At 42.9% G+C, this 17,046-nt stretch overlaps 1 protein-coding gene across 2 annotated transcripts in view; it reads right to left on the bottom strand.

Annotated features, from left to right (window-relative positions):
- Positions 1 to 17,046, bottom strand: part of ATP8A1 (ATPase phospholipid transporting 8A1) — a 216,872-nt gene that overhangs the window by 12,114 nt on the left and 187,712 nt on the right. For both annotated transcript variants that reach the window (XM_079777553.1, XM_079777554.1), the window contains exons 33-34: positions 4,379 to 4,467; positions 3,594 to 3,686 (exon numbers count right to left, since the gene is read on the bottom strand). In XM_079777553.1, coding sequence (XP_079633679.1) covers positions 3,594 to 3,686; positions 4,379 to 4,467 — 182 coding nt within the window. The remainder of the gene's footprint in view (positions 1 to 3,593; positions 3,687 to 4,378; positions 4,468 to 17,046) is intronic.

Genomic DNA, 17,046 nt, shown 5'->3' with positions numbered 1-17,046 from the left:
TCCTCTCCCTTCCTGTTTCTGAAATCAATAAAAATATTAAAAAAAAAAGAACTGCATCATTCTATGTCAAAAAAAGTAAACTATCATTATTTTGGATAGTACTAATTTGGGAAGGGTAACCAATGTAACTCTATGTTCTTATGTATCCTATTTTTAATTAACTACTCACAGGTCAAACATCTATTTACCACCCACTACTCTATCCTTTCACCCACTCCTCCCTCCCTCCCTCCCTCCCTTCCTTCCTTCTTTCCTTCTCTTGACCATTCATTCACCCATTCACCAACTATTCATCGAGTGCTACTATGTTCCTGGTACCATGCTAGGTGCTGCCTTGCAAAGACTAACACAAAGGGCCTATCTTTCAAGGAGTTCCATCTGGTAGGGAAACAAACATAGGCAATCAAATACATGATAACACAGGCAATCAGTGTGAAAACCTAAGAGTAAACAGAGTACAGAGATAGAGTAGGAATTACAGGCAGCCCTCGGGTTACGCGGAGATCCGTTCCTACGGTGCGTGTGACGTAACGCGATTTTCGCCGTCCGTCGGGACCCACCTACATAAGCACCTCCGTCACTCACATGGAGCACATACACAGCAGTAATGAAGCAAAACAGTCAAAATAATTTAAAAGAAAGATAACGATTCCTGACCTTTACTTGTGGTAAATAAATACTAAAAAACATAAAGCACATAGGTACATACGTAGAAATGACGGGACTTTTTAAATTTTTTTATTTTATAAATACTGTAAATGGGAGATGGCGACATAACCACGAAATGACGTACGTCGAGTCCGACGTAACCCGAGGACTGCCTGTATGGTATTTGTGAAAAGTTGAGGTAATTGCATCTGATCTGGGTTTTGAAAGCCAGGAATTGGACTGCCCCGTCTATGAAAGGGTATCAGCTTCGAGACAAGGGAACAGCAAAGACGGGGAGGCATAAGATAACACGGTGTTTTGGAACTAAAGGAAGTCTGGTATCGCTAAAATACACAGAAATCCCAATATTTCCCTCTTTGGAAATGTAGATAAAATTAGCAGACTTTAAAAAATTCGATATTGATATCATTGTCCAAGATTTCTAAAATAATCGTGGCAGTAAAATCAATCTGACAATTCCTTAACTGCCTAGAATGCAGTAAGTTCAGCATGAAGACTTTTCCAATGAATTAAGATTTTTCTCCTTTCACAAATTCCCGTCTCCCCTCCCCCTCCTCTAACTATCACCTAGACCAGTGATGGCGAACCTATGACATGCGTGTCAGCACTGACACGCGTAGCCATTTCTGATGACACGCGGCCGCATGCCGAGGATGAAACATTTGCTGAGGATGAAACATTTGCGAAATAATGTTTTTTCCTCAAAGTGACACACTACCCGAGTTATGCTCAGTTTTTTGGTGAAGTTTGACACACCAAGCTCAAAAGGTTGCCCATCACTGGACTAGACGGAAAACACTGGGGTCACTGATAAACTACAAACCACGAAAACTAAATATCACGCGAAGGGGCTTAATGTAAGTTTCATTGACATACAGATATGAGAAATTTACTCCCGAGGGCAGTAACAAGTATCATCAGTGGCCTTTCCCTAATAATGGTTCATAAATGGTTTCATTCACAATTGTGTGAACCAGAATTCTTACCACATCCTTTTTATAGCTAGAGTGAAAGAGAGAGAAGACATTGAGGGACTGTTTATGCCATGCAATGGGATAGATGCACATTTTTAGACGAAGGGACAGAGATGGAGGGGAAGGTGGAGGAGACTATCTCTAAGTTGGACAATAGGTATTATCACCCCCATCACATCACAGGGATTCTGATTCAGAGAGGTCAAGGACGGGGTCAGGCCAGGGTAGGCTGCTTTTGTTGCTCTATCAGGTTCTTGAGCAGGTAGCGCCCGGAGGCAGAACAGTGAGTGGTTAGGAGCAGGGATTTGGGAATCAATTGATATGGCTCAAAGCTCAGCTCTGGGACTTCTGACCTGGAGGACATAGTCTCTCTAAGTCTCAGTTTCCCCATCTGGAAAAAATGCAGGTGATGGATTTGCATGCGGTTGTTACAGGGATTCAATGAGATAGTAGACATGGGGTGGTAAGTGCAGCGCCTGGCATGCAGTAAGTGCTCAACAAAACCAATGCTAACAGCTTCGGAGAGCAGACTGCTGTGTGACGTGCCCCTTCGGCCTCATGCAAACAAGTGAGGGCTGGAAGCCAAGGTCTCAGCTTATGTTCCCAGCCTAACACTTACTCCATTGTGTCCAACAGAATAACAACAGTGAATCACCAGGAAGGTGACACACATCAGAGCAAAATATTTCATACGGTTTAGCTTATCATTAGTGTGATGAAAGAGAGAAAAAAATACCTGGCATTGCCCTCATGATTGGGGTTCATTACAGACTGCTTTCAAATAATTTTCATTTCCTTTTTGTAATGCTTTGCCAATTTAGTGCATTTGATTAGCTTTCTAACCTTGCTTTTTTTTGAGGTGGTGGTGCTGAGGCAAGGGCTTGGAGTACATAACTCCCTTCATGTATGACACATGCCTATCAGTTCCTAGTCACATACCAAGCCACATATGCAATTGCAGGGCACTCTGTCCTAAGTCAGGCTCTGATTTTCATGACATACTAGTTTATCATGGATACTGTTTGAAGCTAAAAGCCTTTCCCCCCTTTCAGTTCCATAACACAATCCTATATAATGAAGGGTAATATGCAAATTGACCAAATGGCAGAATGACCGGTCGCTATGATGCGCACTGACCACCAGGGGGCAGACGCAAAATGCAGGAGTTGTCCCCTGGTGGTCAGTGCGCTCCCACAGGGGGAGTGCTGCTCAGCCACAAGCTGGGCTTATGGCTGGCGACTGCAGCGGTGGTGGTGGGAGCCTCTCCCGCCTCTGCAGCAGCGCTGAGGATGTCTGACTGTGGCTTAGGCCTGCTCCCCCATCAGTCGGACATCCCCTGAGGGCTCCCGGACTGCTAAAGGGCACAGGCTGGGCTGAGGGGAACCTCCCCCCGCCGAGTGCACGAATGTTGTGCACCAGGCCTCTAGTATTGCTTATAACTACTATTTATTTAATGTGTTTAACAGGCATCGAGCTATCTGCTTTATTGATAGTATTTTTTTAAACATTTTTTTTCTTTATTGACTAAGGTATTACATACGTGTCCTTATCCCCCCATTGCCCCCCACACCCCCACTCATGCCCTCACCCCCTGGTGTTTGTGTCCATTGGTTAGGCTTATAGTCATGCATACAAGGCCTTTGGTTGATTTTATTGATAGTATTTTATTCAATTCTTACAACTAGTCCTGAGGTAGGAATTATCACCCCCATTTTATAGAAGAGTAAATTGAGGCCCAGCAGTATTAAGCAACTTGGCTACAGTCACACACAGTTTAGTGAAATGGCAGCTTTGATTTGAATCCACATCTCTCTATTTTCCAAAATTTGTCAACGACACTGCCAGTTCCTTGTTAACTGACAAAATATAAGCTTTACCACTTATTTCCAATCGCTAGTGAAAGAAAAATGTAAAATTCACTTGGAAAAGAACATATGTGGTATATATTACCTTTTCCCAAGCACGACTGCTCCTGGGTCTTGAGATTTTGCCTCCAGCTCCTGAACTTCATCTACTAATGTTTTAAAAGCAGTCCTCTTGATACTGCAAAAACAAAATTTTGCATGGAAATATTTGTGTGAAGACCAAAGACTTCACGAAACTGTTTTATTATCATGCCTCTAAGTACAACAGTGAACAGAGGACAACAGTATTTCAATAGAATATAAAAAATGAGAATAATTTTGAGCGTTAATATAATTACAGAAACAATAGTCTTAAATGGATTAGGTTTATAACATTAAAACTCTCATAGTTATTAAGTAATCATCATGCAACTAACTTTCATGGTACCATTTTTTTGTGGGAAGAGATGACATTTTAAAACTTACAATCCTTGACATAAATTAGTAAAGTTCTAGTCTCTTTCATTCTATATTTTATGTATGTTTAGAATCCAGCAAGCAAAAAACTTCACAACTACTGTTCACTAATAACATATATAAGTATGTCTGGAGATGATAAAATTTTTCTCCTACCTTCACTGGGTTTTTCAGGCCGATTTCTAAAAACGTCCTCTCCAATATTAATGGAAACTACCTGCTTTATGTCTTTTAAACTAATTTAGATTTCTAGTTCCTCAATCACTCCTTCTTTATTTATTTATGTAGAATAAGAGGATACTACTAATTCCTATTCTGCAAACTGCACATCCTGGAGCTGACGTTACAAGTAGAGAAATGTGTGGGTTAACATACACCTGTATTCTTATGTACATAACTGAGTACTGTACTTACACCTTGTACACCACATCAAGAAGTAGAGAGGCCACAGGGATGAATAACAGGCCCGTCCAAAAGACTCCGGAACTGAACAGCATGGCTGCCTGAGGAAACCACAAGAAACGCGTCATTCATGCTTAGTTTTTATATGACATGAAGTAAAATAATTTTAAGAATCTCATTCTGCAAGAGGGTATACTATAATAACTCTAAACTTGTGAAATATACAAAATTAAAAGCCAAATGTGTTAACACATGTATTTACTACATCTATTTTTTTCCCCCATTGAGTGTCTAATACAGCAAAATTTTATCATCATTTGTCAAGTCTTTTCATATTTTATGAGATTTTTTATTGTGGTCAATACATGGAGTAGTAAACTTTGGCATTCTTTTATAACTTAGAATACACTTGACCTTGGTTTATATCTTTATAATATAAAAATCTTTTTGGGCAAATTCAAATATCTTTTGGATTAAATTCTCTTATAATACAACATGTAAATAAATCCTACTTAGAAACTAAATTTACTATTTTGCAAATAAAAATTAATGATTTTTATAAAATAAGACATGATAGTAAAAAATTATCCAGATAAATAGTGAATATAATATAATCAAGTTAAGATAGCTATAAAAATAATTTTACTCTTTTCAGCTGGTATTACGTAGAAAATCTAAATTTTTGTTTCAAGATTTATATAACTTGTTTTGATATATTGTATTTTTGCTAAAGTTAAACCAAACATCTAGCATATAAAAAATGCAAGTAAAAGTGTATTAAAAAGAATTTAATCATTCTTTTGCATCAAATCCCAAATTGCTATATCAGAGCCATTTTGGTTGCAAAAAAATAATTCTATGGATATAAAATTAATAAATTCTATAGGTTATTTGCAATTATAATATAAATTCCGTAGTAATATAATTCGATTACAAAGAGCTTAAAAGGAAGGACTATGTCATACAATAAAGCCAAAAGAAATATTTTGTTTCACTTCAAGTCTTATTTATCAAGAGTAAATTTGCATTAAATATACTGTTATAACCCCATTAAAATGTAGCCAACTAATGCATGCACATTTACACTCTACTAAAAATCACACAGAATTATTTTTAAACCACGTGTGGTTCAGGAATTAAAAACGATCTAGAGTTTAATTCTTATAGGCAGTTTCACAATTACACACAAACAACCCTAACCAATCAATCCTTATCAAGTTGAAAGATGACTAATTATGCTTCACATTACCTATTCATTTTGACTCTCACCTGAAGACCAGGAACTGCTATTTAAATTTTTTTTCTACATGAACACGGCTTATCCATACAGAGTGTTGGTTCAAGAATACTAAGATTTCCCCCCCCCCCCCCCCGCGCCCCTTTACAGGATCCAATAGCTCCGAATGCGGTTAAAATAAAAACATGGGATTACAAAATTATCAGAAAATAAATGTCGCCACGTGGCCTCAACGAAACAAGCACCCATATTCTAGACACCAACCGCATGAAAAATATTCACATAAAAGTCACTTTATTTTATAAGCAAAACATGATCGTCGACATGTTTGCTGACACCCTCAATAGTGAAAACCAACAATCACGGTGTAATGGGAAATGTCTATCAAGCCCGCGGGTGTTGTGGAGAGTGAAGGAAGCCTTTCAGGATGGGGATGACTGCAAAAAAACAACAACCACGTTTCTTTTTCCTTCTGGGGGGAAAAGGTAAGACCCGAGATTCTAAGCCCCGGCACTGAAAATACCTATTTTCACGGAGGGGGCCGGAGGAGAAAGATTTATTCTTGCCTTGGCCACCTTGGATTAAATGTCTGCTGGTAGAAAAGGCAGAAAGTGTTGGGGGAGCGGCTGGCGGCTCACTCTGACCATTGTGATGTTAACGGGCGCCCCCCATTCAGGCCGCAGCCCTCGGCTTTGCACAGGAACAACGGGCATGGAGGGGGAAAAAAAGTTTTTCTGCGTCATATCTGAAAGCCTGTCAGATTTTTTCTTTTTTCTTTTGCAGAGTTAATCCAAACCTAAGAGATTTAAAGCCGGCCTTTGCATGCAAGACAGAGAGGCTCTGTATTTTTTTGGATGGAGAGGGGGGAAAATCCCACAGAGGTATTTCCTTCCTTTCTGTACAAGAACGCCCCCCCCCCCTCCCACTGGAGACACGATTTTTGTCTCTAACTTTTCAGGTCAGCTGGGGGAAGGCGCCGACCCCGCCCGCACACAATGCGGGGAACAGGAGCAGCCTGTTCGGGGCTGGCCCCGCGCCCCCTCCAAGAGCGGTTTGCAAATTGCTCCGAACGTGGGAGACCGGTGGGCCCTGCCAGGCGGCCCCCCTCCGCCCCTCCTCCACCCGCGGCCCCGTGAGACCAGAAGGAATGGCCACAAAAGTGGCTCCCGGGGGACTGGAGAAGGGATCAGTCCCGGGGGCCGCCAAGCCGGGGACCAGCAGCCGCTGGTCTCTGCAGAGAGCCGCTGCCTCCACATCGGACTTCCGTGGGCTTCAAAACACGAACCAGCGCGGCCTGAGGATGCAAGATTCAGCCGAGGCAGGAGGAACGGTTCCGAAATTTCCACGTGAACTTGCAGAGCAAGGGCGCTTGAAAAAAAAAAGGCGAGCTCAGGTGCACTTAGCGAAGCCAAGGGGCTTGCCCAGAGAAGAGGGGCTGGCCTTCTGAGCACCGACTTGGTCCCCACGCCAGAGGAACCCTTCCTTCTTCACCTCCAGGGAGCCCAAGTCCAGTCTTGTAGAAAGAAGGTCAATGTGCTACCTGCCTACAAACCTTCAGCAAAAGGGTTCTTAATTCTACACCCCCTTGTACACTACAACTATCAGATAGAGTATTGATGCTGTCCAAACAGCAGGCCCTTGGACCCTAAGACACTATCCCTGGACCCCAACTGCGACAGACCGCCCCGACAGCTCCCAGACGGGAGGAGTGGCCCGAGTCTCTGCCTTTTCTCAGCCGCACAGTGGACTGAAGAATTAAACCTGATCATGTTTGTAAAGCGGCTGCTTTTGTTAGTAACACTGGTTAATCACAAACGTTTCCGTTCCTCATGTTAATTTTCAAATATCTTTAAACACGCAGTCTTCTGTTCTTCCTAGTGGCCTCTCCCATGAGCTTCAAGGCAGGAAAATTTTTAAAAATCACATATTAAGGGTAAGTCAGTTCAGAAAGGTCATGGCTTCATCACATTATCACAAAATATGCTTGCCTTAAGACGGACGCTGGCCAAAGTAACTGACCACTCGTAAATTCTCATGCGTCTCAATCTGCTAATTTAGGAAGCAGAGATAATTTCCCCCCCATAACCATTATTAAAGGACTGCCTGGGTATAATATATTAATTTTGAAAGGAAAAGTTGATGCAGAATATATAGTGCTATAAAACAGTTTTTTTTTTGGGGGGGGAGGGGAGAGCAGGACAGCAAGATAAATGAATATAAATTCCAGAGGGGTTAAAAGTTAATGTGAATAAAAACAAAAAACCAAGAAGCGATTATTAAGTGTACCAAGTTTTATATATGGACTTTCTCAGCTTAAACACGGTGAAAAAGCTATAAAAAATAAATGCTTTTGAGAACTGATTCATAAACATGTAGAAGTGTCACAAATTCAAAAAGAACACTACTAAAAAGCAAATAAAAAACAAGGGTGACTGCCATAAGTATACGAAATTCTTCAATAGTGTCCGCTTATAAAAATAGACGATTTGTTTCCATAAGAACAACTACAGATCCCAATAGGTAGGAAGGGACCTCAGAAGGTGCTCACATCAGTGGCAGCAAGTCATCAGTAACTTGGAAAAGAAACGCAACCAAATGAGATCAGATTTAAATTCACTGTCACCGTTGGGGTGGGGGGGAGGGGTTCGGTGAAACAGGTTGCTGTTAACAATTTATATTCACATCAGCAATGTACTCGCCTTAGGGAAAGGCATTTGACAGCGTGCATCAAAGACAGGACGTGCCTTCGTGTTTACATGACAACGCAATTTCTGGAACTACGTGTTGCACCCCGGGGCAGCCTTTACATGCAGGTTAGTATCCAAGGAAACTTCTGGGGTGACCAGTCCTGAAAGCACGCCCTCTAAAAAGCGCACCATGGGCCAGGGTTTAGTAAAGGTATAAATAAACCTCAGCCACACCCTGCTGGAGAGTCCCAGCACTCAGCAGCACATTTAAGGCTTTGGCAAATCCCAGTAAAGAACCCTACCTCATAGTTTTTTTCAACCAAGATTTCCAAATGTATTTATGGGCCTTGAAACACTTGCCCCACACATTGCTTACCAACACCTTGTGGACCTAATTTGGGGGAATGCAAATATTCATCGTGGTTTTTTTTTTTTAAAAAACAGTAAAACATTGGTGAAAACTAACAGGACACTATGTGGCTGGTTAAGTAAATGTACATGCACTAAGATAACATTATCCAAGCTGTTAATGACGCTGTTCACAGAATGTGATGAGGAAACGATTGCTCGGAAGAGTCTGAATAAAGGGGGAAGGTAAAACATCCTGCTAGTCTCTCAGGAGCCTTTTGTTATCATGTAAACACCCCCTAGGAAGGTTGGCGCTTTCTAGGATCTAGGTAGGGATCAGTCACAACCCGCCCTCTGCCTTAACCTTTTGCACTCAGATGTCGAGTGTGACTCGACAAGGTTAGCATTAGAATAAAGGAATCGAGAAAAAAGCAAGCAAGTGCAAAGGGTTAAGTCTCCCTCTTGCCAGTACTTCACACACAACTACCCAGCTGTGAACGTGACCATCACACAGGTCCTTCAAACAGATGCGTCCCAAACGGAACACACTGTCTTCCCGCCAGACCCGCGTTTCCTTTGTGCAATCCGTCCCGGGAATGGCTTCAGCGACTAAGGCAGAAGCTGGGCTCTGCTCTTGAATTGTCTCCTTGCACCACATCCAAGGCACCGTCAGGCTCTGTTGTGCTTTAGTGTCTTTGAAATCTACTTCCTGCCAACCCTGCTGCCAGGATCCCAGTCCCAACAGTTGTTTGTCCTCCAAACAGCCTCCTTGTTGGATTTACTGACTCCTTTTGCTCTGCTTCGAGGCAGGCGGCACCCTGCAGCCAGAGGGACAGTTCCAAAGTGCAGATTAGATGTGAGCGGTTCTTGGATTAAACCCTTTCGATGGCGTCAGACCACCGCAGGATAGAGGACAAAGGCCTGAATATGATTTCAAGGCTTTTCCTACCTGACCTCTGACTGCTTCCCCACTATCGTCTCTCAAGCCAGTCCATCTCGCAATGTGTTTCGGTTCCTGGAACTCGACCCGGCTTTCTCTCAACCTTGCGCCCTCGCATCGGTGACGCCTCTTTGCTCCCAAATATTCACATGGGATGTCACTTCCTTCCTTCGATGTGGGTTAGCTGACCCTACTTTAGGCTTTCATTTTGACGGCACCCATCACCCATTTTCTAGTTGCTCCTCTGTGTTCCTGTAATACTTTAAACTCTGTAAGAGGAAGAAGTAAATCTAAATAAATTCTCACAACCCAAGTCCTCAACTACTGAGAGCAGGTGTTCAATAAATAACGTTTGAATAAATAAGTTCTTACGATCTAGTGTTTGGCGAGATTAAAAGTTGAAATACCACAGCCTTGGGACTATGTTCCTGAGATGGGGTGGTTACAGCTTGATCGGTTTTCCTGTGTTCTGGTTCGGAGTTATCCCGGGAGCAGTTATAACTAGATATTTATGTGATTCGGGGAGAGGGGAAAAGAGGTTGACCCAGTTCCCTAACTATCCTTTTCTAATGTAGGTAGCCTTTTTTTTTTTTTTTTTAAAAAAAGCTGGGTGGCACGTATTAATGCTTAAGCATATTAAACTACCTCCCCCTTCCTTCCATATTAATCAAAATAAATATAAAAAAATAAATTTTTATTGACTTCAGAGAGGAAAGAGAGGGAGAGAGTTAGAAACATCAATGATGCGAGAGAATAATTGATTGGTTACCTCCCTGCACGCCCCCTACTGGGATCAGGCCAGCAACTCAGGCATGTGCCCTGATCGGGAATTGAACCATGACCTCCTGGTTCGTAGGTCGGTGCTCAACCACTGAGCCACACCAGCCACGCAAACGCTATATTTTAGTGAAACAGGGAAAGTATGACAACTGGAAGTAACATAATTTTTGTGGGGGTGGTGTATGGTGGGGAGAAGGGAGGAGGTAGACTGGCCAGGATGGAAAAAAGGTCTTGTACTAGTTTACCACTAGCATTTATTTCTCACGTCCTCTGATCCAAATCTTTATTCTATGGCCTCAGGTACTTTCTGGAATGCTGTGCATTCCATAATAAAAAGCCATCTGCTATGGCTTCAAGTAATTGTGTTAATGACATCTGGGTAACTTTCTATGACCTGGTCTTTGCGTAACTTTTCAGTTCTAGCTCCAAACATTCCCGACGTTGGAAACCCCAAACTTGCTCTGCTCGGCTGTTCTCTCCGGGGAAAGCCCTCCTCACACTGCCCAGGGCAGCAGCACCAAGAAACCTTTCCAGACTACCCAAACCAGAGCCTGGGGGCGCCCCCTCCTCTGCTATCTATCCCCTGTGCATCTGGATCATAATTAGCATCTTCCGTTCTAATTACCTGTTAATCTGTTGGTTGACTCCAGGAGACTCGAGCTCCTCAGGACACTTCCCTTTTTTCAACTTCTGAGCCACTGACACCCTCTCTAGGTCCTGACACACAGGCACTCCATAAATCTCAGTTGAACTGATTTGAGCTGGGCTCTTATAAAGGATGAATTACATTCTCCATAAAATCAGACAAGGCAGAACACCCAGAAAATAACCGAGGAGAAGGGTGTTTCAGATACACCCCCAATATGTTTGCAATTATTCCCAGAAGCTCTTGATTATCAGAGACAAAGAAAACCCTTGGCTTGAATTATCCCAAACAAACAAACAAACACAATCTTAGAAAATATGCAAATTGTTCCAAACAAAGAAAAGCTTAGAAAGTATGCAAATTAGATACCAGATCGCAGCACTTATGTACTTTCCCCCTTAGCTATTTCTGCTGGTGAGGGACTGAAGGAGGTCTGGTCACCCCTGGGACTCTGAACCAATATTCAATCTAGCTGTGTGATGCAAGAAATGATCATTGAATCTCCACCCTCCAGCAGGGAGTAACAAGAAAACAAATGATTAAAAGAGGAAGGGCTAGTTGGGACTGGATCATTCAGAAGCGAACTTTTTCACAAAAAGTAAAAATTGACTCTATATCAATATACGTATACTGAACATGCAAAAGAAAGTCTTTCTAAAAAGGAATCAAGAACACTAGGAAAAGTATGGCTCTGAAATTTTATTTTCTGGGGATATAGTTTCCAGAGGAGTAAAAATAATTAAGAACAGAATTTGTTTGTTTGTTTTTATTTTAATCTTCTTTATTGTGCTATTTAAAAAACGTAAAGTACCAGAAAAATTAGTAGAGAATTAGTAACAAAATATTCTTTTTAATATGAGAAATACAATTTAAAAATATTATGATGATACTGAATAAGGTGTATAACACAGGGTAAGTTGCCTCAATGCTCAATAGGTTTACTTATTATTCATACAAGTTTGTATAACTTTGTGATGGCTCTATATTCTATCTTCCTCCTTTTTTTTTTAAGAGAGGGAGGTAGGGGGAGATAGAGAAAGAGAGAAACATCGATCTGTTGCTTCTCATACACACCCCAACCGAGGATTGAACCTGCAACTTAGGTATGTGCACTGACAGGGTATCGAACCCTTGACCTTCCGGAAGGATGCTCCAGCCAACTGAGCCACACCAGCCAGGGCTGTATTCTATCTTCTTAAAAACCATCTCACAAAGCATCAATTGTTTGATTACTTTCATGACAGAGACTTCAAGTTGCCTCCCAATATATCCCCTCTCCCTTTCTTAAATGCAACTTCTTGATTTTTAGCTGGACACCTTGTTCTCCAGCTCAAAAGACTATATTCCGCTGGCTCTTTTGTTGCAGCTGGGTGTGGACGTGCAACTTACTTTTGGGCAATGAGATTTAAGTGGAAATGTGGTGGACAATGTCTAGGAAAGAGCCTCAACGAGAAAGAGTTCCTCCCTTTTTTGCTGGCTGGAATGCTGGTAAAATGGTGAGAGCTTAAGCAGCCATTCTGGACCATGAGGAAGTACACCATGAGGAAGTACACTAGGGTTGGCGATGCAGTGAGAGAGAAGAAACCTGGTCCTTCATGATTGTTTAGCTGCCACACCAGTCCTGGACCGCCTGCCTCCACCGGACTTCTTTTACACGCAAGAGAAATAAATTTCTATCTTGTTTAATGTACTTACTTTTTTATTTCTTTTCTTTTTTTTACATATAAAAACATGCCATAAACTTGCTTTGGAGGACACAAGCTAGGGAGGATAAGTGACGGTTTGAAACAGAGCAGCTTTTGACCATTCCTTGCAAAAATTGTGTCCAATTATGAGCTTTATTGAAGCAGATGGTAGTGACATTCATGGTTTCTTTCATGAGCTTTTCTCATAGACTCCCTGGCATACAACTCAAAAACAAGCTGTCTGGTCTTATGAGCTACAATGAGGAATGTGGAGGGGAGATCTGCCCTCTGCCCGTCTCACAGAGCTCTTTCCCTCTCTCTGCTCCAGCCACACGGGCCTTTTATTCTTTGCATTTTCCAGGCTCATTGGTGCCTTGGAGCAGGGGTACCTGCTGTTCCTTCAACCCTGACATGCTCTTCTTCGCACAACAGGTATCCATCCCCACACCGTCTGAGTTTCAGCTTAGTTGTTCCTCCTTCAAAAGGAACTTCCTGGAGCACCCATTATAGGCCCTGTAACATCCTACCACCCTGCTTTTGTCCTTTGTGAAATCATCTATAGTCATTCGTCATTTAACTAATTTAATGACCATTCTCCTTCCCACTCCCAGGTTCCCTCAACCTGATTGCTAATGGGGATCCTGCCCAATTAACCCATTACCTTGACACAGAGCCTAGCACCCATGAAGCACTCGCCACATACTTGTGGAATGAATTAGCACGAGAATGAATGGACTCCTGAGAACAGAACTGGGCCGTACCAGAAGCAGACTTCGTTCAGCTTTCCATGCCCCGGCACTCCGGGTACCTATGGCCTCTCTCAGATTATGACACCAACACCCCCCCCCCCATGAGCAATGAGATCCTTAAGGGCAAGGACCAAGTCTGTCATCCCTACACCCCCTGGTGCCCAACACAGAGCCTGGTGTATATCAGACACTCAGTGACCACTGGCTCTGCACGGTAAGGGAAAAGATGCTGTGCCTACCATCGCCACGCCACCTCTCCTAATGACGCCAAGGAGAGCTCTAGCTTTAAAATGCGTGCAAGTGTCCCAATTCACCATTCCAGCCGTCACATCCGTGTCTTTCTTTCCTCCTCAGCGATTCCACACAGGCTTCTCTTTACAGAATGGGCTTGGGAGTGGCTGCACAGCCAGCCGCCTTAGGAACTGTGATGGTCCGCCCGTCTCCTTGACGGTCAGGGCCTTGAGGACTGTGACCCTGTTTCATCATTTTATCACTGGTTCACTGAAGAACATCTGACAGAGCTTAGGGTAGCTGCTCCCTCTAGGCCCCTTGGCTACACACAGTAACCTTGGATGAAACGCCATCATATCAGAACACTGCCCCACCCCATCAGCCAGGGCCGGTCTTGTGACCAATAAATTATCGCATGCTATCTAGGTAATTAAAGGCTGAGAGATGAATAAGGACTCCTTTAACCAGGAAATTCCTCATATGTAAAATAATTTATTGTGTTGGTAAAAATGGGTAACAGCACCATTTAGGAAAATCATATCACTAATGTGGTTTATTAATACCTCTCCTACAGGGGTGACACCAAAGGGTTCCACAAAGATTTTTATTGTTTTGCAGAAAGACTTTACAAACCTCAATCAGGAGATCTGAAATTCTGTAAAACACATGCTCGTTCCTTAACTTCAATTTCCTTCAGTAGTTTTATGGATCCCCCAGGCCAGGGAGAGCAGAACCAGATGGCGCTTTGGGGAGGACCGTGCGCTGCGGGTCTGCAATGCCGGGGTCCGCTTAAAAGTTCTGCTGATACCGAGCTTCTGGTATTAATCGTGATACGAACTAATCCTTGATGTAGCTGGCTTTAATTTTTTAATCTGGCATAGTCATCATAGTGGCTAAAATATTTTCTTCTGGAAATTAAAAAAACAAAACAAAACCCAGTAACCTTATCTAGACAAGTCGGAAAAGCAGGCCAGCATATGTTTATATAACACAGCACTTCTCCCCAGGGCCTACCTTGCCCCATAAATTGTTGTGCTGGTGTGAAAAAATACAAGCCGGGTCTGAAAAAAAAAAGTCCCCCTCTTAAATCACAACCATATTTGTGAGAGGAGAGGAAGACAGGGACATATTTAAAGTCACAGCCAAGGTTGCGACACTATTTTCTCTTTAGCTTTCTTTCTTAAATAATCTCTTATCGTCACCGTTTCTACCTTTGTCGAACCCACTCCCCTGCCCCACACTCCTATGTCAGAAATTCCCTTTCCATAGGTAAATATTTCAATAATTTGTGGCACTGCGATACTTGCTAATCATTACCATTTGCATCATTATTATGGGATGTAGAATTACTGTAATGGAAACAAAGTGCCAAACTATAGGAAGGAATGGTTCCCAAATGGGAACACCCTGCCCACCAACTGAGAACAGCCGCTCCGGCTGTGGCTGCAGCCAGTCAGGGCTGCACTACACTCCGAGATATCTGGGGATGCATTTCCGGCAAATCCTGGCACGTAGAATGTGCTGCAGTAAGGGAAAGAAACCATCTGACCAGGTGGAAAAAACCCCGATCGGTGATAATGGCAGCTGAGTACATCTGACGATGGCAATATTACACGCAGACAACGACTGCTCAGTCTCCCAACAAGATGGAAGTGAGTACTTTGGAACACTGGCACGAAAAGGCCTCTACACCAGCACAGTTGATAAGGCCGGGGAAAGCCTTCGTGCAGAATGAAAAGGCGAGAGAAGAAATGCAAAAGGAACAGCCAGTGGTGGTGAAGGGGGTGGCTTCTGGCTGGGTTCCAATCCCAGCTCAGACACGAGCTGTGTGACCTTGAGAAAATGAGTTAACCACTCTGCGTCTGTGAAAGCGCTAACAGGGCCAAACTCACATGTTAAATGAGTGATGACATGAAAAGTGCTAAGCTGTGACTGACCCTCAGGGACGAGGGCCTGTTATTATTTTAGTGGCAAGTGTACATTCTATGATGATGGGGGCTGATTGGGTTTTCATTTTCATGTTTATATATTTTTTAATGAGATGGGTATTATTTGTACCAATATTGCTGTTAAGAAGAGGCAAGAGGCTAGGGCTTGTAGTGAGATGGAATTTCTATCAATGTGCTGGGGAGTTAGGTGGGTGTTGAAAAAGGAGGGTTAAAAATCTGGGCACTTGTAAAAGGAGATGGGGACACTTTGATACCTGGCTCACTTGAGGGAAATGATCGGGGCCCTGGGTATCCCGAGAAAAAGCAGATAAATCTGGGGAATCGCTTCATGGAAGATGGCTGCAGGAAGACAGAAAGAGTTCCCACCTGGGAGTAAGGAATAGCAATGTCCCCCCACCCCGAAGTATCTAGTCCCTTCCTCAGAATGTTAGAGCAAAGCAATGGGATCTGAAAAACAACACCACCACTTGGGATGAATTCTCTGGGTCACTTGCTGTGCTTACCACAGAGTGTTGTGAAATAAACCAGGCAGGCCTGGGATCAAACACAGGGCCTGGAGAACATGGTGGTGCGCAATCATGGTTGATTCTCTTCCCTCCCCCTCTTGGCGAGATAGGATTTTCGTTCAACATGTAGAGAAAAATGCCTCTGCCTGCAGGTGGGGGCTGCAAAGATGAACCCAGAATGTAAAATGGAAATGACTATAAAACCCAGGCCTATGTGTGAATATGCATCCAGCTGAATATAGAAGCATGAGACCTGTACCTGTAAGAGGCCTAATTTGTGTATAATTCACACTCTGAGATCCTGTTAACTAGAGCAAGGGAGTCTGTGCCCTTTCAGCTAATATTTAAGGGTTGCCTCTGGGAGAACACAGTGAAGACAAGCACACAGGGAATCTGAATCTCAGGAGTTGGCAGGCAACCTCGGGGGGGGGGGGGGGCGGTGAGGGGGGGTGTAGAGGGGTAGGCCAGGGATTTTCGGGTGGTGTACTGCAAGAATTTTTAAAACATGCAATACCTGACTATTTAGTCAGGGGCACTGACCTCTTTCCCCTTAGATCAAGCACGTCAAGCTCGTTGGCCGCGAGTTTGACATGCTTGCCTTAGATTGTCAAATAAAAAATGACAGCAGCCAACACAATAGCTGCCTGGTGTGAATGCCCTGTCTTGACCCATAAATGTATAGGTCAAATACTAGTAACAGAGTTGCATCTTATCGGTTACATCACATCACAAGGTTGCATCTGATTGGTTAATTCTTGGTACCAGAAATTCTTATGTACACTACTATAGGCACCTGATACACGTTAATATTGTATACGATGTCCTTGTGTGATGTGCATAATTTTCATTGCAATCAATCAAAACTATACCTATTTTTTTTTTTTTTGTCAGATTGGCAAAAGTAATTTACTTTTTGGTGTGC

The sequence above is a fragment of the Cnephaeus nilssonii genome (genome assembly GCF_951640355.1).
Source record: "Cnephaeus nilssonii genome assembly, chromosome: 1".
Taxonomy (NCBI): domain Eukaryota; kingdom Metazoa; phylum Chordata; class Mammalia; order Chiroptera; family Vespertilionidae; genus Cnephaeus; species Cnephaeus nilssonii.
Note: the sequence above shows the minus strand (reverse complement) of the source record. Positions and strands in the feature narration are given on the sequence as shown.